The sequence below is a fragment of the Salmo salar genome, chromosome ssa19, assembly GCF_905237065.1.
Source record: "Salmo salar chromosome ssa19, Ssal_v3.1, whole genome shotgun sequence".
Lineage (NCBI taxonomy): Eukaryota > Metazoa > Chordata > Actinopteri > Salmoniformes > Salmonidae > Salmo > Salmo salar.
The window spans coordinates 1,567,853-1,590,699 of NC_059460.1; the positions used below are offsets into that span (position 1 = coordinate 1,567,853).

At 45.0% G+C, this 22,847-nt stretch overlaps 2 protein-coding genes across 3 annotated transcripts in view; one reads left to right on the forward strand and one right to left on the reverse strand.

Moving 5' to 3' along the window:
* Nucleotides 1–22,847, reverse strand: part of LOC106578280 (katanin-interacting protein) — a 61,611-nt gene that overhangs the window by 12,355 nt on the left and 26,409 nt on the right. For both annotated transcript variants that reach the window (XM_045701969.1, XM_045701967.1), the window contains exons 12-17: nt 9,598–9,735; nt 7,631–8,474; nt 5,862–6,659; nt 4,874–5,088; nt 4,466–4,544; nt 4,127–4,304 (exon numbers count right to left, since the gene is read on the reverse strand). In XM_045701969.1, the coding sequence (XP_045557925.1) occupies nt 4,127–4,304; nt 4,466–4,544; nt 4,874–5,088; nt 5,862–6,659; nt 7,631–8,474; nt 9,598–9,735 (2,252 nt within the window). The remainder of the gene's footprint in view (nt 1–4,126; nt 4,305–4,465; nt 4,545–4,873; nt 5,089–5,861; nt 6,660–7,630; nt 8,475–9,597; nt 9,736–22,847) is intronic.
* On the forward strand, nt 725–2,014 carry LOC106578282 (cyclin-dependent kinase 5 activator 1-like). Its single transcript, XM_045701970.1, has one exon. The coding sequence runs from the start codon at nt 725–727 to the stop codon at nt 2,012–2,014; it is 1,290 nt and encodes a 429-aa protein (XP_045557926.1).

Genomic DNA, 22,847 nt, shown 5'->3' on the forward strand with positions numbered 1-22,847 from the left:
CTTCACTACATTCCTAAAGAAAATGATGTACTTTTTACTCCATACATTTTCCCTGACACCCAAAACTACTCATTACATTTTGAATGCTTAGCAGGACAGGAAAATTGTCTAATTCACACACTTATGAAAAAAACATCCCTGGTCATCCCTACTGCCTCTGATCTGTCGGACTCACTAAACACATGCTTTATTTGCAAATTATGTGTTGGAGCATGCCCCTGGCTATCCATAACTAAAAACAAGAAAATGGTGCCGTCTGGTTTTGATACTTAATAACATCTGGCACAGAATAAGGACTACTGCCAGAAAATAACATTTGTTTTTTGAAGTTGGTCTAAGTGTGACTTCCTAAGAGATTGAGATCCTCTGTCCAACTTTCATTACTCAAACTCTCCTGTTGGATTTATATATAGCTATGCACATGCGCAAAAGGAGTCAAACAAGTTAAATCGACATCCATTGATGGAAAATGATCTGGCGATTTGAAAAACAGCAAATTATCTTTTATCTTGCGACTATGTAAATTCCTTTATTACGTCACGTTAGCTCACAATAATTATTATTTTGATGGAAAACTGAATTTTGCTTCTTCACGTCGCTACAAGTTACGTTGACATCCCTTCATAAATCACTTAATAACGTTATGAAGTATGACATGCACCTTTATTTTCTTAGTCTGCTCATACTGTCTCATGATCCAATTCCTGATTGCTACCCAGTCACCATGGGAAATGTCCAGTCTCTCTCACCCAGCTATCAGAGGGTGGCCGGAGATGGGCCGGGCAGTGTGGGCCATGACACGGCTGTTCAGAATAGCAGGAACGCCAAAGGCAAGAACCTGAAGCACTGCTCGATCATCAACATGAAGCGGAAGAAGGGTTCCAAGAAGGTGCAGCCCAACGGAAACAATGAGAACAATGTGACCCACCTCAACAACAAAAACTTGGATAAGTCTCAGTCCTGCACCAACCTGTCCACCCTCACCCAGGACCAGAGTACTCCAGACCTCACCAAGAGCTCCAAAAACGTCCTCGCCAACTCCAACGTGGCCCCTGACATGCCCAAGAGGGTGATGGTCCAGGCCTCAACTGGTGAACTGCTGCACTGCCTGGGTGAGTACCTGTGTCGGCACTGCTACCGACTCCAGAATCTGTCCCCCAACGACCCAGGGCTGTGGCTGCAGAGCGTAGACCGCTTCCTGCTCAACCACGGCTGGGGGAACCAGAGCATCCTCACCCCAGCCAATGTGGTGTTTGTCTACATGCTGTGCCGCAAGGTGGTCTCCTCCGAGGCAGCCACCGAACACCAGCTGCAGGCCGTGGTGATCACCAGCCTCTACCTGACCTGCTCCTACATGGGAAACGTGGTGATCACCAGCCTCTACCTGACCTGCTCCTACATGGGAAACGTGGTGATCACCAGCCTCTACCTGACCTGCTCCTACATGGGAAACGTGGTGATCACCAGCCTCTACCTGACCTGCTCCTACATGGGAAACGTGGTGATCACCAGCCTCTACCTGACCTGCTCCTACATGGGAAACGTGGTGATCACCAGCCTCTACCTGACCTGCTCCTACATGGGAAACGTGGTGATCACCAGCCTCTACCTGACCTGCTCCTACATGGGAAACGTGGTGATCACCAGCCTCTACCTGACCTGCTCCTACATGGGAAACGTGGTGATCACCAGCCTCTACCTGACCTGCTCCTACATGGGAAACGTGGTGATCACCAGCCTCTACCTGACCTGCTCCTACATGGGAAACGTGGTGATCACCAGCCTCTACCTGACCTGCTCCTACATGGGAAACAAGACCTCCCCACTCAGACCCTTCCTGGTGGAGAGCTCCAGGGACATCTTCTGGGAGAGCTGCCTGTCTATCATCAACCTGATGAGTGGCAACATGCCCCAGATGAGCACGGACCAGCACTATTTCTTCCAGCTGTTTGCCAACCAAAAGAACGAAAGCCAGGAGGAGAGGAGCCGCTTGCTCATCGGTCTGGACCAGTGAGGGGCCTGGGGAGAGGGGAGGGCAGGGGCCTCCTCCAGTCTGGCATTTCAAAATGGAGGTAGGAACTTTAGTTCAGGGACTAGGAAGGGGGAGAAGGGAAGTTTTGATGGGAAATGATGATTGACATATTTTGTGTGTTAAAATGATGGTACATTTGGCTTAGATGAACCCCAAAAGTTAAAATTGAACAAATCAAAACGGACAATGAAAAAAATATATAGAAAGGGAACACAAATCTACAGCTATAATTGAATGTGGAGAAGACTAAGGCTGCAGCCCACCAGCCACACATGACTGTTTCTTTGACTTTCTAAGACGTGCACTGCCTACCATAGGAGGGTGCGTGAGCACCCTTGTGTGACTGGGCTACTGCTCACATCACACTGAGACTGCAGCCTACCAACCTACTATTCTGACAGTCAGATGTGCACTGCCTATCACATTGCATTTGGAAAAGTATTCAGACCCCTTGACTTTATTCACATTTTGTTACGTTACAGCCTTATTCTAAAATGGATTCATTCGTTTTTCCCCCTCCTCAATCTACACACAATAGCCCATAATGACAAAAAACTGTTTTTTAAAATATTTTTGCAAATGTATAAAATAAAGAAAAACGGAAATATCATATTTACATAAGTATTCAGACCCTTTACTCAGTACTTTCTTGAAGCACCTTCGGCAGCAATTACAGCCTCAAATCTTCTTGGGTATGACGCTACAAGCTTGGCACACCTGTATTTGGGGAGTTTCTACCATTCTTCTCTGCAAATCCTCTCAAGCTCTGTCAGATTGGATGGGGAGTGTTGCTGCACAGCTATTTTCAGGTCTCTCCTGAGATGTTCGATTGGGTTCAAGTCGGGGCTTGGGCTGGGCCACTCAAGGACATTCAGAGACTTGTCCCGAAGCCAGTCCTGCGTTGTCTTGGCTGTGTGCTTGGGGTCGTTGTCCTGTTGGAAGGTGAACCATCGCCCCAGTCTGAGGTCCTGAGCAGGTTTTCATCAAGGATCTTCGATCTGTTCATCTTTCCCTCGATCCTGACTAGTCTCCCAGTCCCTGCCGCTGAAAAACATCCCCACAGCATGACGCTGCCATAACCATGCTTCAACGTAGGGATGGTGCCAGGTTTCCTCCAGACATGATGCTTGGCATTCAGGCCAAAGAGTTCAATCTTGGTTTCATCAGACCAGAGAATCTTGCTTCTCATAGTTTGAGAGTCTTTGGGCTGTCATGTGCCTTTTACTGACAAGTGTGTGCCTTTCCAAATCATATCCAATCAATTGAATTTACCACAGGTGGACTCCAATCAAGTCGTAGAAACATCTCAAGGATGATCAATGGAAACAGGATGCACCTGAGCTCAATTTCGAGTCTCATAGCAAAGGGTCTGAATACTTGAAGTTGATGAAGTTGTTGACAAGTTAACTGGATGATGACTTAAAATAAAGGTAACTGCCAAAATAATGGAAATATCAACATGAAGTGTCTTAGTAGGGCGTCGGGCCACCACGAATCAAAACAGCTTCAATGCACCTTGGCATGGTTTCGACAAGTGTCTGGAACTCAATTGTGAACTCTATTTTGGACCCAAGGAAGAGTAACTGCTGCATGTGCAGTAGCTAATGGGGATCCTAATAAACAAAACTATTGGAGCGATGCGACACCATTCTTCCAAGAGAAATTCCATCATTTGGTGTTTTGTTGATGGAAAACGCTGTCTCAGGCGCCGCTCCAGAATCTCCCATAAGTGTTCAATTGGGTTAAGATCTGGTGACTTTCATTCAGTGACCACTCGTGCCCTGTGGACGGGGGCATTGTCATCCTATGGGGCATAGCCATGGTAGCCAAAATAATGGCCGGCCCAGCATTTTTATACATGACCCTAAGCATGATGGGATGTTAATTGCTTAATTAACTCATGAACCACACGTGTGGAAGCACCGGCTTTAAATACACTTTGTATCCCTTATCTACTCAAGTGTTTCCATTATTTCCTCACTTACCTGTACATCCTGTGGTCAGAAGTTATGCAATTAGATCCATCTAGATTGTCAGCAGTGTGAGGTCAGAGACACGTACGCACACACACAGACACACACACACAGTACTGACTTATCGAGGGTGCGTGCGTCCTGGCCGTACTCAGGCAGGTCATTGAGGTCCCGTGGCGAGGCATTCACCATGGTCAGGTCCAGAGGCAGGCTGTCCCCCTCCTTCCCCACCACCTCTAACCCTGTCAGTCCCAGGTAGTGGGAGTCTCCCCACGTCATACTCAACTCTATCCTAAGGCCTGAAGAGGCGGGGGGGAGAAGGAGAGAGAGATCTTAGAGAGTCCGTGTGAAACAAGCTGAGCTAGCGACATTTTACAGAGAGAAAAATACAGTCCTGTGTTTAAAATGAGGAATTAATGAATTGATCATGAATAACACTAACTTAGAAGGGAGTACTCACACTTTCCGTTGTACATTCCTGGGATCTGCTCCAGGGTCTCCTCAGACTGACCATCAGTAGGGTTCAGATGGAGTTTTAACTGAAAAATGGCAGTGAATTGAAACCAGAAATGTTAGTGCTAGGCTGGAACAAAACCTGCACATCTTGTATCAATCCGGCAGGTAGCCTAGTGGTTAGAGTGTTGGACTAGTAACCGAAAGGTTGCAAGATCGAATCCCCGAGCTGAAAAGGTAAAAATCTGTCATTTTACCTCTGAACAAGGCAATTGATCCACTGTTCCTAGGCCGTCATTGAAAATAAGAATTTGTTCTTAACTGACTTGCCTAGTTAAATAAAGGTTCAAACATTTAAAAAATTCCAGGCTTTCCATGTATTCACTGAAGTCCCAGTCAGTCATGTTGTACTCACAGCGAGGTCGTCCTCGGGTCTGAAGCCAGCCTGGGTGAAGGGTCTGTCCTCCCCCTCTCCGTCGGCTGTGCGGGGCCTCTGCAGCTCCTCCTCATACCCCACCAGCTCTTCGAAGCCCTCCGCCTCCCTGCAGAACGTCTCGTCGTAGCGCGACATTGCCTCCAGGATCTCATCATCCGTGGTGAACAAGATGGTGTCCCCGAACTGGTCCAGACCTAAGAGGAGAGGGGTGGAGGTATAATTCAGGATGTTAGAGGCAAACATGTTTTAATGCATGGGCAACAAATGACATTAAACCTACACTGAGCGTATAAAACATAAAGAACACAAGCTCTTTCCATGACATAGACTGACCAGGTGAATCCAGGTGAAAGCTATGATCCCTTATTGATGTCACTTGTTAAATCCACTTTAATCAGTGTAGATGAAGGGGAGGAGACAGGTTAAATAAGGACTTTTAAGCCTTGAGACAATTGAGACATAGATTGTGTGCGTGTGCCATTCAGAGGGTGAATGGGCAAGACAAAAGATTTGAGTGCCTTTGAACGGGCTATGATAGTAGGTTTGTGTCAAGAACTGCAACGCTGATGGGTTTTTCACGCTCATCAGTTTCCCGTGTATATTAAGAATGGTCCCCGACCCAAAGAACATCCAGCCAAATTGACACAACTGTGGGAATCATCGGAGTCAACATGGGCCAGCATCCCTGTAGAACCTTGTAGAGTCCATGCCCCGACGAGTTGAGGCTGTTCTGAGGGCAAAAGCAGGGGGTGTCCAACTCAATATTAGGGAGGTGTTCTTAATCTTTTGAACACTCAGTGTATTTTGTCACCAAACAAATGCTGTAGTTCTACGATCTAATGTAATATAATATCATGAAGCTCCTAAAATAAGGACCTAGTATAGGCCAACTGTGGTAGAACTATAACATGGGATACATGTGGGTGTCTAAGGAGAGAGGCTATCCCTCACTCATGATCCCCCCTACCTCCAGACAGTGTCCCTGACGCCTTGGCGATCTCTCCCCTGAAGATGCACCTCCCATCCAGCAGCATCTCAGCCTCCTTCACCCCCCTGAACGAGTGGATCCTGGACTTGTTGTAGTTCCACACTCTTATCATGGCCACCTGACATGGCCCAGCGAACTCCAGGTAGATCACGTGACTCATCCCCTGGGTGAACGGCGCCAGCCACAGGTGCATGTCGTCCTGCGTGCGGTTGACTCCGTCGATTAGGTTGGCGACCACGCGCGGGTCTTTGCCGTAGGCGGGCAGCACGTTAATATCGGGCGGGTTGGCTTGGATGTGGGCGGGCCGGACGGGCTGACCGCTGGAGCTGAAGACTTCCAGACCGTTGAGGCCCACGTAGTGACGGTCGCCCCATGTGGACAGGATGTTAATGACCAGACGTTGACCATGTGGGAGGACCGGAATCTCAAACTCTGGCTCGGCGGAAAGGTCATCCACCGGGTCATCGCAGAAGCCCCCTTGAGGGGTGGGTGAAGAGAGGTGGGACGAGGAGGGGAAGGGACTGCAGGTGGGGCCTGCTGGGTCGAAGGTGATTGTGGCGATAGTGGCGGCTCTGGAGGAACGCTGGAGGAACTCGTCAAAGATGTCGCCCTCGAAGCCCATGTTGGAGATGCGACCACGCTGGCACTGGTTGAACTTTGTGAGGGAGTCCCAGGACTCCATGAGGTTCTCATCCTGGGCCTGCCGGCTGTGGAGTGTGGCCTGGGGGGTACGATGCTGCCTCTTGTTGCTGCTGTCTGACACTGAACTTGGCTCCTCTGTGGAATCAACACAGTCTCATGTTACCTCAAAGACCATGCAGTGTACCTAATATAAGTGTAGCTAAGCAAGCTTATTTTTTGACCGTTTTATACGTTGTGGCACTCTATATCATTTTGCGAGTAAGAATTCTCCAACTAAAGTTATGGCCCATAATAATCCTAAAATAATTGTACATATTCCAGCTATGAAGAAGATACAATTTTTATGGTAATGATTATGTAATTTTCACGCTGAATAGCCCAACTCCGACAGCTGGTGTGATAATGGTCAAAGAGTCTATGGCCCACTTTCAGCTGACACGTCCACAACAGATATGCTCAGAACCAGCTGGCATGTGCCCTGTGTGTGTGTGTGTGTGTGTGTGTGTGTGTGTGTGTGTGTGTGTGTGTGTGTGTGTGTGTGTGTGTGTGTGTGTGTGTGTGTGTGTTGTGTTTCCAGATAGGGGAAAAACAAGCTATTACTAGAGGGTCTGGGGGGGGAGTATGTCTGTTGTCATGGAGATAAAGAGGGATTATTATAGGATGCAGGCCTAGATTTGTTGTGATGCAGCAATCTGTCTGCTCTATAATCTTATTTAGGAAACAAAATAAGATATGTCTGGTCTGCCGTTGACAAGAACAACAAGATTTCTAAATATCCTCAACATTGTGAAACCAATGGCAGATCCTTGGGGAAAAACATTCTTGAGTTGCAAAATAAAGGCGAGTAGACAAACAGGCTACCACTAGAGATGATTCTGTCTCAAATCACATTAACTTCTCATATCTTGCCTGCACAGCCCAGGATGCAGAGTAGATAAAGGAGCCGCAAAAGTATTGTACAAATGAAATTACTTACACAGGTCCTAGGACCACACGTACACACGTGTAAACACACACACACACACACACACACACACACACACACACACACACACACACACACACACACACACACACACACACACACACACGGTATATTATCCTACCTGTGGTCAGTCCAATGGCTCCATGCTGGTGCTCCTCTGCTGGTTTTCTGCTACTAGTGTTGTTGTTCATGCCTGAGCTCCTACGTCCACCAACAGGCCGGTCCTGGCGCTGCTGGTCACTCAGCTCCTCCAGCAGTTCACCTCCCAGGTCCAGAGAGTCTGCACTCCACTGGCCCTCGTTCACAGTCCTCTCCACCCCCCGACACACCCTCCCCGGGTTACAGCCCAGCTCCGGGAGCACCGAGGTAGAGGTGGATTGGGGGAGGGGAGGTTTGGGCTCCACAGACTGCTGGGGCACTAGCCAGAGGGGTCTCTCCCTTCCGGCCTCGCAGCCCTCAGGGGCACTCCGGGCCAGGGGCTGTAGCCACTGGGGACTCCTGGAGGAAGAAGGCTGGGTGGTGACTGTGGGTTGACCCGACTGCTCCAGCTGCTGTTTCAGAGGGGGGTGGGGGAGGGCCAGGTCCGGAGGGTCCATGTCAAAGGAGTCCCTCTGTAGGGGGGGACAGTTTGTAGATGTGGGGGAGGGGGGATTGTAGATTTTATCCTGCATGTCTATCCTGACCTGGGCTAGCCCCTCAGAGAGTCCGTGGTTGGGGTCTCGATTCTCCCCTCTGCTTTCCACCCACATGCCACTCTCGTCATGGCGCTGTGGGCTGGCACCCCGCAGACTGTGGCCGGACCCCACTGGGCTGGGAGAGAAGGATTCTGGGACTTGGAGTGCCTGGAGGTCGATGCTGGTGCTGTAATCAAAGATCTGGTTGCCACAGCCCTTGTCCAGCTCACCTTCAAACACCAGCGTGCTGTTGAGGTAAAGATTCACATGCCGGGCACCAACGTCCAGGTCCTAAAAAAGAACAGCACAGCTATTTCAGGCTCTAAGCAGGACAATATTTAGGTAATGCATGGATATCGGTAGACTGTATAAGAAAAGCAACATTGAAAACTCCAAGTCAAACACATCTCAATGAAAAATGCAAAGGTGAAAAGGGAAAATGTCAAAGAGCTTGAATATTGATGTGAACATGACATAGATCAACACTGAAACTGATACCATACTGTTAACCAAGGAGCTTCCTAGTTGTGGGCCCCAATATTCTTTCCCACAGGTATGTAGACAGAGTCAATTAAGCTAACCGGGCAGACGTAGTCAACTGTAAAGCTAATTGTAGGTAGCCTCCTTACCCCCACACACACAGACATGGTGGATGGCTAAATGGCTAAGACCAGACTCAAATCTCCTCAATCCCTGCTCATTAAATCAGTGTATCCCCACCCCCTGGATCCCACAGTATCAAACAGCTCCTTACCTCGCATCCTAAAACACACCACTAGCACCTAAAATAGGACTCAAGAACAGAGACACTGTTAATATCAACCCATATCATCCATACTTCCAGACAGACCCCTGGTTGCCTGGGCTTTGTGATTCCCGTCCTTCCCTTTTGTGACAGCAGCAGGGCGAGAGGCGAGAGCAGTAACCTGGGCATCCCGTCACTAATCCTCCAGGTCTAATCTCTTACTGTTCCACATTTGGACTGACTGGTAGCTCACACAAGACACAGCTTGAAGGCTATACCCTCCCTCCCAAAGCCTTCTGCCAATATGGTGGTCACCCTGTAGAATGACAGGGGCTGGCTGAAGCAAGCTGGATTTATCTGCAACTGTTAACAAATGATGGTGTTTATCTTAGTAAACCCTGAATAACCCTGAACTAGGACTGGTGTGATGAACCAATCAGAGGCTGTATATATGTAAGGGCTGAACATACAGTAAGTGCTAACAACTTAATATACTTAAGTACCATTTCTATCAAAATCCATTTGAATCATTACCTAATGCAACCCTTTTTACTATAACTGGCAACCTCTATTGCAAAGGCTCCAGCCAAAAGCAGTACACTACAAAATAAGGAATAGGGTGCCATTTCAGACTCAATCTGCCAGTTTGGCCCTAAAATAGGCTCTTACACTGAGGCTCCTGTTGTAGTTCCAGATCTTGATCAGGGATATCCCAAAGTCCGGAGAGCGCTCTGTGTTCCTGATGATGAAGTAGAGTTGGACCGGAAGATGGAAAGGACAGGTCCACATATGACACTCCTTTGTGGTCTGGTGGTCAAACCAACACACATATAAGCAGTCAGTTTAAGTAAAAAATTTAAATCTGCATTTTTTTATTGGTCATCTACACATATTTAGCAGATGTTATTGCGGGTGAAGCGAAATAGATGAATACATTCACTTACAAAGCCCGTGCAGTCAAAATGTTCCTGTATTTTATATATATTTCCACGGTAAGAGGTTGGACAAATACTGTAATATTGTGAAAATGATGATAATTCCCTTTTAGTGTAAGAGCTGTTTGAAAAGACAGCCTAAAATTTCAGCCTGTTTTGGTGGGATGGAATTTTGGCCTGGCTGATGACATCACCAGGTGGTAAATTAGTTAATAGACCAATAAGAAAGAAAGTTCCAAACCGCTCTGCCAATAACAGCTAGTTTTCAGTTTTTCCCTCCCCACTCAGACCACTCCCAGACAGTCCTAGCAAAATTATTGCTAGAGAAATTGCTCTTGCTAAGAAGCTATTATTGTTCCTTTTTGATCATTTTAATTGAAAACAATCACAGTAAGGTACTTAATTGTTACCCATAAATGATTTTGTATTGAGATAAAAATGGCTGCATTGTGCCTTTAAAATGACCAGAGACCCAATATACTGTAATCTGGTAACACTCAGAGTACCATATTGCTAAAGCGTAATACAGAGTCCAAAGCCACAGAGCCGTGATAGTCCGGCAACCCATTGTGACATAGCTACACGGTTCTGAGACCACCGTCCGCGGGGACGCACAGCCTGACCACGCACCGCCCCCAAATTCCCAACCAACACGACTCTGCAAACGCGTCTTCTATTAATTTTAATGGGTTGAAGGTTGGAGAAATTGCTTGAGCCGCACGGTCAGATATTCTAGAAAAGTGCTGTTGTGTGGAACTCTACACGCTTTGGACTATGATAAGCATTTCATGTGTATTAAGCATATTTACAGTGCTGTGAAAAAGTACTTGCCCCCTGTCGTGTCTTTGGCTATGCCGGATTAAGTGATATGACATGCTAACTTATAAAATGATTTCTCTGTAATTAATATTACCTGATTAAGCTAATCATGTAAATGTAATTAACTAGAAAGTCGGGGCACCACGGAAGAACGTTTATAGAGCCGTTATCTTCCGAATAAACTCTTAAAATACTTTGTAATATTTTACATCGATAGCAGTCAATATTAACCCTTGTTTTATTTTCAGTCTCATAATGAAAGTTGCAAATTCTTGGTTATCTTCACGAACCCTGGCTAACAAGTTGAATCAGCAATACAAAATTGGGTTCAATTATTTATTTACTAAATACCTAACTAATCACACAGAATTACAAATACACAGAATACAATGATGTCATACAGAAAACGTCCCGGTAGACGGAACAGATATGACGGCTGGTTACACAAAGGAAAGGGGGTTGGGCTTGAATGAAAGAGCGGGAAGATTTAGGAACACAGAAACAGCAGCTATGCTATCGTAAATACATTATCTTATGCATTCTAAATTACCGCCCATTTGGAAAAGGAAAATGCAATAAATATTTACTCTGAGCTGCGCTTCGGTAGATTGGTCGTAGATGCTGGCCGGGTTGGCCAACAGATCTCCCTGTTTTCGGAAGAATGTCAATGGTGGTCCATTGGATACGTGGTGGTATCTTCGTCTGGTTGTTAGACTGGATCCGTCGTCCGTCCTTTCCTAACCCACGTTAGCAGCGGCCGCTGCTAACTCAACGGCTAGGAAGTATCACTTCTGTAGTGAATAAGCTCAAAGTTCATACCATTCGCCACCAAAGCTCACGCCGAGGTTGGCTTAGTTCTGTTCTTGACATGTGTGTCCTTCTAACGTAGAGGCTACAGACCTCACGTACTGGAACCAACTGGTTATCTTTTCGTCAAAGGATTATATAGTGGAGAGGGGGAGGGAGGTGTTTCATCGTTTATAACCCCTGTCTCTTCACAGGGTTGGGCCACTGATCGAGCAGGGCACTTTCCTTATGAAAACCCAAATCTCTCATTCGGAAGATAAAATTACATTTCATCTCCTAACAAACATTTTCAATATCAAACATTTCAATTGCATAACAATTCCATGTGACTCTGATAACTAGAGGGTGTATACTTTCTCAGATACAGTTTATGTCGTCCTGTCATCAGTCATAATGTCTCAGATGACAACCGAACTGACATACATACTCATTACGTTCCCAAGCATATTTCCAACTAGTTTTATTTACAAAATATGTGGTACCTTTCCCCATTTGTTTGATGTTCCCAGACTCTCTATATTTAACACAGGCTATTCAAGTCCTTCAGTAGATTCAGAGAGGGGAAGTGGTAAAAGGTATTTATGGGGGGGGGGGGGGTCATAAACCTTACCCACAGGCCAACGTCATGACAGTCCCCCCATGTTGGGTTCAATCTTGCGATTAACCTGCATGTTATAACCCAACATAAAAATGAACGTGGGTTGTCCTAGTTGTGGATCATCGTTGTGGTCCCCATCTGGTGGTCGACCCGGGTAGGGTGTCTGCAAATGAAGAAATCCGCTCCAAGGCTGGGCAGTTGATGTCCAGTTGGTGGTTGCTATTGCAGTCCCCCCTCTGGTGGTCGACCCGGGTAGGGTCTCTGCAAATGAAGAAGTCCTTTCCATGGCTCGGCAGCGGATGTCCAGATTGGGATCGCCGTTCCGGACCCGTCGTCTGGTCGTCCAGACTGGAATATCTGGGCAGTAACTTAGGCAGATGTTAACAACGCACACACACTCATGAAATATATCATTACATTTCCTCCCAAATGAGCGGCGTTGTGGCACTAACTGATGGTTGTATGGGGGAGTTGTTTATGGCTCTATCACTTTCTATGTGCCGAAGAAAATGAAACAAAATGAATGAAAGCATAAACAAAACATATAGTTATGCCACCTTAATCATCTAATTGGACTGTATTCTATCTACGTCCATGGTCTTGGCAAAATGACCCTATCATGGCATTGTCTAATGTCATATCTAGGGCTTTCCTAATTTGCGGGGTGGCGCTTAGGGTACTATCCTAAGTTGACAACTATATGATAAGTCTACAGCTGTAAGGCACTAGTTTTGGGCAGTCTACAGGATGACCTATGGACTTCTGGTTAGAAACTGGTGAGTGCTGTAGAGTCAAAGGCCTAGAAGTAAATGTTCAACTTTACTAAGGCTGGTATTTTGCTTGGACCCTTAACCTGTTGGGGCTAGGGGGCAGTATTTGCACGGCTGGATAAAAAAATGTACCCGATTTAATCTGGTTACTAATCCTACCCAGTAACTAGAATATGCATATACTTATTATATATGGATAGAAAACACCCTAAAGTTTCTAAAACTGTTTGAATGGTGTCTGTGAGTATAACAGAATTCATTTGGCAGGCAAAACCCTGAGACATTTTCTGACAGGAAGTGGATACCTGATGTGTTGTATTACCTTTAAACCTACGCCATTGAAAAACACAGGGGCTGAGGAATATTTTGGCACTTCCTATTGCTTCCACTAGATGTCACCAGCCTTTACAAAGTGTTTTGAGTCTTCTGGAGGGAGATCTGACCGAACAAGAGCCATGGAACGATGATGGCCCATTAGACACCTGGCGCGCGAGTTCATGTTGGGTACCCTCGTTCCAATACGTTATAAAAGAGAATGCATTCGTCCACCTTGAATATTATTCATGTTCTGGTTAAAAAAGGCCCTAATGATTTATGCTATGACATGTTTGAACGAACGTAAATATATTTTTTCCCCTCGTTCATGAAGTGAAGTCCGGCGGGCTTAGATCATGTGCTAACAAGACGGAGATTTTTGGACATAAATGATGAGCTTTTTTGAACAAAACTACATTCGTTATGGACCTGTGATACCTGGAAGTGACATCTGATGAAGAGAATCAAAGGTAATGGATTATTTACATAGTATTTTCGATTTTAGATCTCCCCAACATGACCTCTAGTCTGTATCGCAACGCGTATTTTTCTGGGCGCAGTGCTCAGATTATTGCAAAGTGTGATTTCCCAGTAAGGTTATTTTTAAATCTGGCAAGTTGATTGCGTTCAAGAGATGTAAATCTATAATTCTTTAAATGACAATATAATATTTTACCAATGTTTTCTAATTTTAATTATTTAATTTGTGGTGCTGACTTGACTGCCGGTTATTGGATGGAAACGATTTCCTCAACATCAATGCCATAGTAAAACGCTGTTTTTGGATATAAATATGAACTTGATAGAACTAAAAATGCATGCATTGTCTAACATAATGTCCTAGGAGTGTCATCTGATGGAGATTGTAAAAGGTTAGTGCATCATTTTAGCTGGTTTTATGGTTTTGGTGACCCCGTCTTTGAATTGACAAAACATTACACACAACTCTTGTAAATGTACTGTCCTAACATACTCTAAATTTATGCTTTCGCCGTAAAACCTTTTTGAAATCGTAAAACGTGGTTAGATTAAGGAGATGTTTATCTTTCAAAGGGTGTAAAATAGTTGTATGTTTGAAAAATTTGAATTTTGACATTTATTTGGATTCAAATTTGCCGCTCTTGAAATGCACCTGCTGTTGATGGAGTGCACCACGGGTGGGACGCTTGCGTCCCACCTAGCCCATAGAGGATAAGTGATCCTAGCATAAATCCTAATTGGATGTTCCGTTGTGCATGTGCGTTTATGCTTACACAATCGCGCATGTCAAGGGAAGAAAACCAAGTATCCTGGCAGATTACAACTTGTTCAGAATGAGTCTGACGTAGTCAGGTAATTTTCAGGTCAATGCCTGGAGGTCAGTCAGAATTGGTGTCAAGGGAGTCTGTAGTAGTTTTCTACAAGTCACTGTGTCTTCCACTATTGTAGTGGTAGTAGGTATGAAGTCAATTTCATAGCTATGTTATCCCCGGAGGAGCTAACCTCACGACAGAAGTACTCTAAGTATTAGACCAGTCGTACGTGGTGTGATCATGGTTCATGACTTCTAATAATTTTCTCCTGGACGGAGGGTTCTATTTATTAGTGGCATGTGTTAACCATTGGAAGAGTGCAATGGAGATTCCCTTCCCCGTGTTGCACTCTGAGTGACTCCTATGTCGCTATTATCAATAGCAATTTAACTTGTGAGGTTACTAATCCTCTTACTGAGTGTTGCTGGACTGACTGCGGTATTGGTACTGGTATTCAAGGGGTCCAGTTGTCCTACCGATTTATTCTGAAATATTATCTACCGGAACACATGATTGGAGCATATTACTAGTTGTATTGTAGTTGAACCTACACATGGCAAGGAATGATTATTGTTGCCATTTGTTTTGGAGGTGGACAAGTCCATTGGACTTCCTTTACGACCAGTGTGGTACACCTCAGTACTATCTTAGACGTGTTCTAAGATAATCCCCGTCTAGGGGCCTGTCTGCTCCTCACTGTTCTCATGGGGAGTTTACAACTAGATTTGATTTATGCTCTGGCGGCCTCGTACGGTGTTGTCCGTAGTCTCGACCCCCCCACCGGCCTCGATGAGGCTCATCATGGGTCTGGGCTACTATTCCCCCCTTTGTGTCTCGGGACCCCCCCACCAGCGGGTGGTGTTGGTGTCCGTGGCGCAAACGAAAAGGTCGGACCCTATGTACGAGTTGTCAGTGGCCGCGTTATTATGAGAATGGCTGTAACTTTTCAACCAAATCTCCTGGTGTTTGTGCTTCAACACCCTCAGTGGCTGTTGAGGTCTGTCAGTCACCACCGCGTCCGCGTGTGGCAACCTTTTCAGTACCTGCAAACTGAGACGAGGATATCGGTCTGTGATATCGCAAAGTGTTTCACCAGTGGGAGTCATCGGGTCAGTTGCTGGACTGACGCCATTAGTGTCATTGTAAGGGGTGACAGTCCCCAACAAAGCAGAAGGTGTATCATCGGAAGCAGAGTGTACTCTGCGCATCAGTGTTTTTCTTGCTGAGATGGCCGCAGTGCTTGCGGAAGTGTCCAAAGGGCAAGAGAAGTTCATCTCAACTATCGTATTGCACGACTGCAAGGAGGAGGGAAGTTGCTTATTCACAGAGACAGCTGGCCCGAAATCATGAAAAGAATGGTCAATCAGGTTGGCTGATGGAATGTGTCGAGATATCGTAATATCTCCTTGGATCGGATTCTGCACCAAGAGGTTTCTAAACGTCTTTTCCCAAAGGGGTGCTTTCGACAGATACCCCTCGTGAATGACTGCATTGCAGCTAGCGTTAGGGGAAGACAGTGTGGTCAGTGGAGAAGGCACTGTGGCCTGTGACCATACCTGGTTGGTTTTCCAATCCATCAATGGGAGTAACCGATCCATCAAGTCTGCTCCAAGTAGCAGGGTTACAGTTTCGAGGCTGGTAACATACACAGGGTGAACGAGCGATACGTCCTGGAAGTGTAGTTTCAGCATGACTCAATGTGAGAGGCGAGGTAGTCTGAGTGACCCCTCGAAGTGTAGTGTCGCATCGTTCCACTTTTAACCAAAGCCCTTTTTAGATCATCAAACAATGTTTGAGAGATGAGTGATATTGTCGCACCCGAATCAATTAGCGCATGACAAGCTAAGCAGTCCTCCAGGACTGTTTCCAGGTATGGCCGTTTAGATTCGTGGTTAGTGGACATATTCCCCACAAAGTGGAGTGGTCGTTCGCAACGACGTGATGTGCCATGTCTGTTCAAGATGGAAGCAGATTGACTTTTTCCGATTTTGAGTGAGCTTGGCTTTAACGAAGCGTTTAACCTTTTTCTTCGCAACTTTTGTATCAGAGTCTATAGACAGAGCCCGGGGCTTGTTTCTTGATGGATAGGGTCTTGAATGAGAGCGGGAGAAATTTGAACTTTAACGTCCTTGCTATGGGTGTTAATTCCTGCGGACCTGGTGTCCGGTAATTCCCCGTCTAGTCCTTGTGACTTATCTTTTACCCTTTTCTCAAATTGTTCTCGCTTAAGTTCTTCCCGTAGTGGGACTTCTGGAGAACATTGGTCTACGTTTTGATCGTCCTTCAACCCTTTGTTACCCTTGTGCTCTGACACTTTTTGTGGGTTGGGTGCAGGAACGTAGCGAACGGGTCGATTGTAGCGGTAGTCATGCTGATGGCTACGTACTTTACAGTTATTTTGACCGCGGAGGTTATTGGAATCATGGTTTCGAGGTAGAAACTGTTGTTGTGCGTCATCTCTCGACGCTCCAATACCTGATAATGCACCCTCTAACTGGAGTGAGTGCTCCTGGTTAAACTTCAAAACTGAGTGGTCAGGGCTCTTAGTGTTGTGAACTTTTGATGCCTCAAAAGCTGTGCTTGCAAGCTCTCTGAGTTGTAAGATAGGCAAGCCAACGTGGGCTGCAGGGCCCAAGTAGGTAATGAAGGTGGGATACATGTTCGACAGAAACATTCGTTTGAATGGTAACAGCTCTTCCATTCCTGTTTCCGTGAGTAGGCCAAAGTAAGCTGAACGAAGCCTATGATAGAAAGCTTGTGGGTGTTCGTTCCGAGCTTGTTTGACCGTGTTAGCCAGTGAGTGATCGTGTTTGCGAGTCGCAGAACCACTGAATTCAAAGCTGTGGCAAGTTTAGCGTCGTCATTTAGCACGTGTTGCTGTTGTAGGCGAATGAACCTCGTCACGTGTCTATTCGACATTCGCTTCAACAGGTAAACCCTGTCAGAACCCGTAGCATTCGGGTAGCCACCCAACGCGTCCTCTATGTCAGCTAGGAACGTCTCAGTATCGTTTGGCTGACCTGGAACGGGGTCAAAGGTGGGGAAATTCTTGACGAGTTTGTCAAGGTATTCCGCGCCAAGCGGGCGGAGAGGGTTGGCTTCATCCTGTGGAGAAATTGGGGCCGACAGGCCAAGAGGAGAAGCCAAGCTTTGGCTTTGTTGGCCAAGAGGCTCCATATTACTCAGTGCCGAATGGCCAAGAGGAGAAGACTGAGGGACACATGATGGAGGCAATGTCTGAAACCTATCGTCTTCACTCCTTTGAGTACCGGACTCCGGTTGCTTGGATGGGTAGTCATGCTGTAGAGCGTGACCATTCTGGACTTCCTCTAGATGGTACCTAAAGGTGGTCTTCTGCTGCATTGCAGAGTCCACTTGAGCGCTTAGAGTACCAATTTTGGACACGTGAGCGTCACACCTGCTCCTTTCGGTCTCAAACTTATCTGTCATGGTTTGCAGATAGAGGTCTCGAGTACGGAGCGAGAGATTCAGTGATGAGATTTCCTCTGCTTGCTTAGAAATCAATATTTCCATCCTCATCACCTGAGTTCTCTCATCATTCATTTGGTCAGCGACTTCAATAAGTTCTGCTGATTTGTCATCCAACTTAGTCATTGTGTTCATCAACTGATCGTCTTTGGTCTGCAGAATTTGGAGTAGAACATTGTTACCTTGAGTAACGTTCAACAAAACTGCCTGCATGTTATCGAATTGCGTGCTCCTGTTTGTAGATAACTCAACAGATTTATCTAGTTTGGCGTGGACTACCTCGTATTTAGTTTTGGCTAAATCGAGTTGTTCCTGCAGATGACGATTTTGTTGCAGAGTTTGTGCTCGTTCATCGTCATAAGTATTTGCAATTACTTTTAATTGTTCCGATTTCAAACGCAGTTCCTCGACTAGCAGAATGTTTTCATTTCCTGCTTTTGTCAATAGTTGCTCAGTTCTCTCCACCTGTGCCCTCATGTTAGCCATGTCTTGCACGTGCTTCAGCTGTGCACTGTGGTATTGGACCGATGCCAACCTTTGATGGCAATACATAAGTGCTAAAGTGGAGAGAACAGTCACAAAGCCTGTATTTGATGGTTGATTTTGGAGAGCGTTCGCAATTTCGGCTGTTGTTTTTCTAATGGCATAATTAGGGTTGGTATCACTGCTGAGGTCAGAGATCAATCCTTTTATGGGTGGAGGTTCACTAATTAGCGGAGGAGTGGTGACCACCTCCTTTGGTAGCTTGCACATTATTAGAAAAATTTAGAGGAAAAATGTTCCTATTTTTTTTCAATGTTTGGGTTTGGAATTCATTGGAAGCTGCAAAGACAAGTTTAATCTATTTATAGATGTTGACGAACCATCAGTACTGTACCAGTAATGTGGAAGTTGGACGTGAATGAATTTGCAAAAGCAAATTGAATTAATTAAATCAATGCCAATGATTAATCCTACCTGGGTAGGCTATCTGGGTATTAAACTTGAATTAACCTGAGAGGTTGCTTCATCCAGGTTAATATGGGAAGTTTAAAAGTGTCTCATTTGATTGCAAGAACATTAAGGTATGTTCAACAATTTAACTTATTAAATTGAATGAGATGATAACCCATACAATCTCCATTGATTGGATATCATAAGTGTAAACAGTAGATTAAATGTTGGGAGCACTTCCCACTATGGTACACTTCTTCCTTGGGCAGAAGCCACATGGGATTCCCGCGGGGGCGGGACTTCTGTCAGTACTGGATTACTGAATGGGTTTTGCAAAAACCAAATTTTACTGATTGATCAATTTTAATGATAAATCAAACCTGTATAGGCTATTTGGGATTTAAACTTGAATTAACCTGAGAGGTTTATTCATCTAGGTTAATGTGGAAAAAGATTACAATGACTCATTTAGAAAACTAATCAATTTGGATATTATTTAAACTTGAGAATGTAAATCTGGCAATTTCACTTATTAGTTCAATTGAATAAGACATCGATATCCGTCTGGATATCACGAGTAACGACTTGAGTGTCACCTGACTAATTATTCTGGAAGGAAAGTACTGGTGACTCTTCAAAGGTCCCTGCTGGCACACGCTGAAATCAAACGGAAGTACCCAGGGCAGGACTTTCGTTCCGCAAGTCGGATGACTTACAATGTGGCACAAAACAAAATGGCTGTTTTCCCTTTTTGTTAGCTTAGCATCTCGAGCAAGCTAATGCTACTTTATGCCTGAAAAATGCTCAACATAGGATTCCCTTGGCAAGGGAAAGGTTTTACTTATAACGTATTATGTTCAAACCCTTTTCGGCGATGTTTTAACCGGAACTCGCGGGAAACAACGAACTGCACCGTGGTCTACTCGCATCGAAACGCGAGAGACAGAGAGATACTTATCGCTGGTCAAGCTAATCTCTCCTAAATTTCAATCGGCTGGCTCTTTGTCCTCGCTCGAGAAATTAATGACCTAGCCAACACGCGTCTGAAACGCGAGAGGCAGAAATACTTAGCGTTTGGCCAAACGCGCCATTTCTCAGATAGCTTTATCAGCCATCATACATACATGTATAGTTTATGCTACCCACTGACTACGTCAGAGCACAACACGGAGGCGATTCTCCAGAGCACACACGCACCAATAATTCCAGTCTACAATTCCCATAATGTATATAATCAACTTGGTATATTATGTAATCTGCTTTTCAATTTTATATAGGCTGAATCAAAATGAAAGCTTCATCCTATTTTAGATTCCTCGCACGGGGGCTCCATTATTATCGAAATTACCCAAACGTGCGGCCTAGTTTTAGAGTCCACACAGGGTGCGCCAAAAATGTCTGTTCAGACCCTTTTCGGCGACATTGAACAATGTTAAATTCTTAGGAAGCAGAGTATACTCTGCTAACAAGTGGAGAAGGCACTGTAAAATTGGGTTTAATTATTTATTTACTAAATACCTAACTAATCACACAGAATTACAAATACACAGAATACAATGATGTCATACAGAAAACGTCCTAGTGGACGGAACCTGTATGAAAGCTAGTTACACAAAGGAAAGGGGGTTGGGCTTGAATGAAAGAGCGGGAAGATTTAGGAACACAGAAACAGCAGCTATGCTATCGTAAATACATTATCTTATGCATTCTAAATTACCGCCCATTTGGAAAAGGAAAATGCAATAAATATTTACTCTGAGCTGCGCTTCGGTAGATTGGTCGTAGATGCTGGCCGGGTTGGCCAACAGATCTCCCTGTTTTCGGAAGAATGTCAATGGTGGTCCATTGGATACGTGGTGGTATCTTCGTCTGGTTGTTAGACTGGATCCGTCGTCCGTCCTTACCTAACCCACGTTAGCAGCGGCCGCTGCTAACTCAACGGCTAGGAAGTAGCACTTCTGTAGTGAATAAGCTCAAAGTTCATACCATTCGCCACCAAAGCTCACGCCGAGGTTGGCTTAGTTCTGTTCTTGACATGTGTGTCCTTCTAACGTAGAGGCTGCAGACCTCACGTACTGGAACCAACTGGTTATCTTTTCGTCAAAGGATTATATAGTGGAGAGGGGGAGGGAGGTGTTTCATCGTTTATAACCCCTGTCTCTTCACAGGGTTGGGCCACTGATCGAGCAGGGCACTTTCCTTATGAAAACCCAAATCTCTCATTCGGAAGCTAAAATTACATTTCATCTCCTAACAAACATTTTCAATATCAAACATTTCAATTGCATAACAATTCCATGTGACTCTGATAACTAGAGGGTGTATACTTTCTCAGATACAGTTTATGTCGTCCTGTCGTCCTGTCATCAGTCATAATGTCTCAGATGACAACCGAACTGACATACATACTCATTACGTTCCCAAGCATATTTCCAACTGGTTTTATTAACAAAATATGTGGTACCTTTCCCCATTTGTTTGATGTTCCCAGACTCTATATTTAACACAGGCTATTCAAGTCCTTCAGTAGATTCAGAGAGGGGAAGTGGTAAAAGGTATTTATGTCATAAACTTTACCCACAGGCCAACGTCATGACACCCCTTTCTAATTTTCTCTACTTTTGCATATGTTTGATACTACAGTAAATGTTATCAGATCTTCAACCAAAACCTAATATTAGATAAATGGAACCTGAGTGAACAAATAACACAACAATTACATACTTATTTCAATTATTACATAAACAAAGTTACAGTTGAAGTCGGAAGTTTACATACACTTTAGCCAAATACATTTAAACTCAGTTTTTCACAATTCCTTACATTTAATCCTAGTAAAAATTCCCTGTCTTAGGTCAGTTAGGATCACCACTTTATTTTAACAATGTGAAATGTCAGAATAATAGTAGAGAATGATTTATTTCAGCTTTTATTTCTTTCATCGCATTCCCAGTGGGTCAGAAGTTTACATACACTCAATTAGTATTTGGTAGCATTGCCTTTAAATTGTTTAATTTGGGTCAAACGTTTTGGGTAGCCTTCCACAAGCTTCCCACAATAAGTTGTGTGAACTTTGGCCCATTCCTCCTGACAGAGCTGGTGTAACTGAGTCAGGTTTGTAGGCCTCCTTGCTCGTATACGCTTTTTCAGTTCTGCCCACAAATGTTCTATAGGATTGAGGTCAGGGCTTTGTGATGGCCACTCCAATAGCTTGACTTTGTTGTCCTTAAGCTATTTTGCCACAACTTTGGAAGTATGCTTGGGTTTCATTGTCCATTTGGAAGACCCATTTGCGACCAAGCTTTAACTTCCTGACTGATGTCTTGAGATGTTGCTTCAATATATCCACATAATTTTCCTCCCTCATGATGGCATCTATTTTGTGAAGTGCACCAGATCCTCCTGCAGCAAAGCACCCCCACAACATGATGCTGCCACCCCCGTGCTTCACGGTTGGGATGGTGTTCTTCAGCTTGCAAGCCTCCCCCTTTTTCCTCCAAACATAATGATGGTCATTATGGACAAACAGTTCTATTTTTGTTTCATCAGACCAGAGGACATGTTTCCTCCAGAATCTTCACAAGGTCCTTTTCTGTTGTTTTGGGATTGATTTGCACTTTTCGCACCAAAGTAGGTTCGTTCATCTCTAGGAGACAGAACGCGTCTCCTTCCTGAGCGGTATGACAGCCGCGTGGTCCCATGGTGTTTATACTTGCATACTATTGTTTGTTCAGTTGAACGTGGCATCTTCAGGCGTTTGGAAATTGCTCCCAAGGATGAACCAGACTTGTGGAGGTCTATAATTTTTTTCTGAGGTCTTGGCTATATTTTGATTTTCCCATGAGGTCAAGCAAAGAGGCACTGAGTTTGAAGGTAGGCCTTGACATACATCCACAGGTACACCTCAAATTGACTGAAATGATGTCAATTAGCCTGTCAGAAGCTTCTAAAGCCATGACAT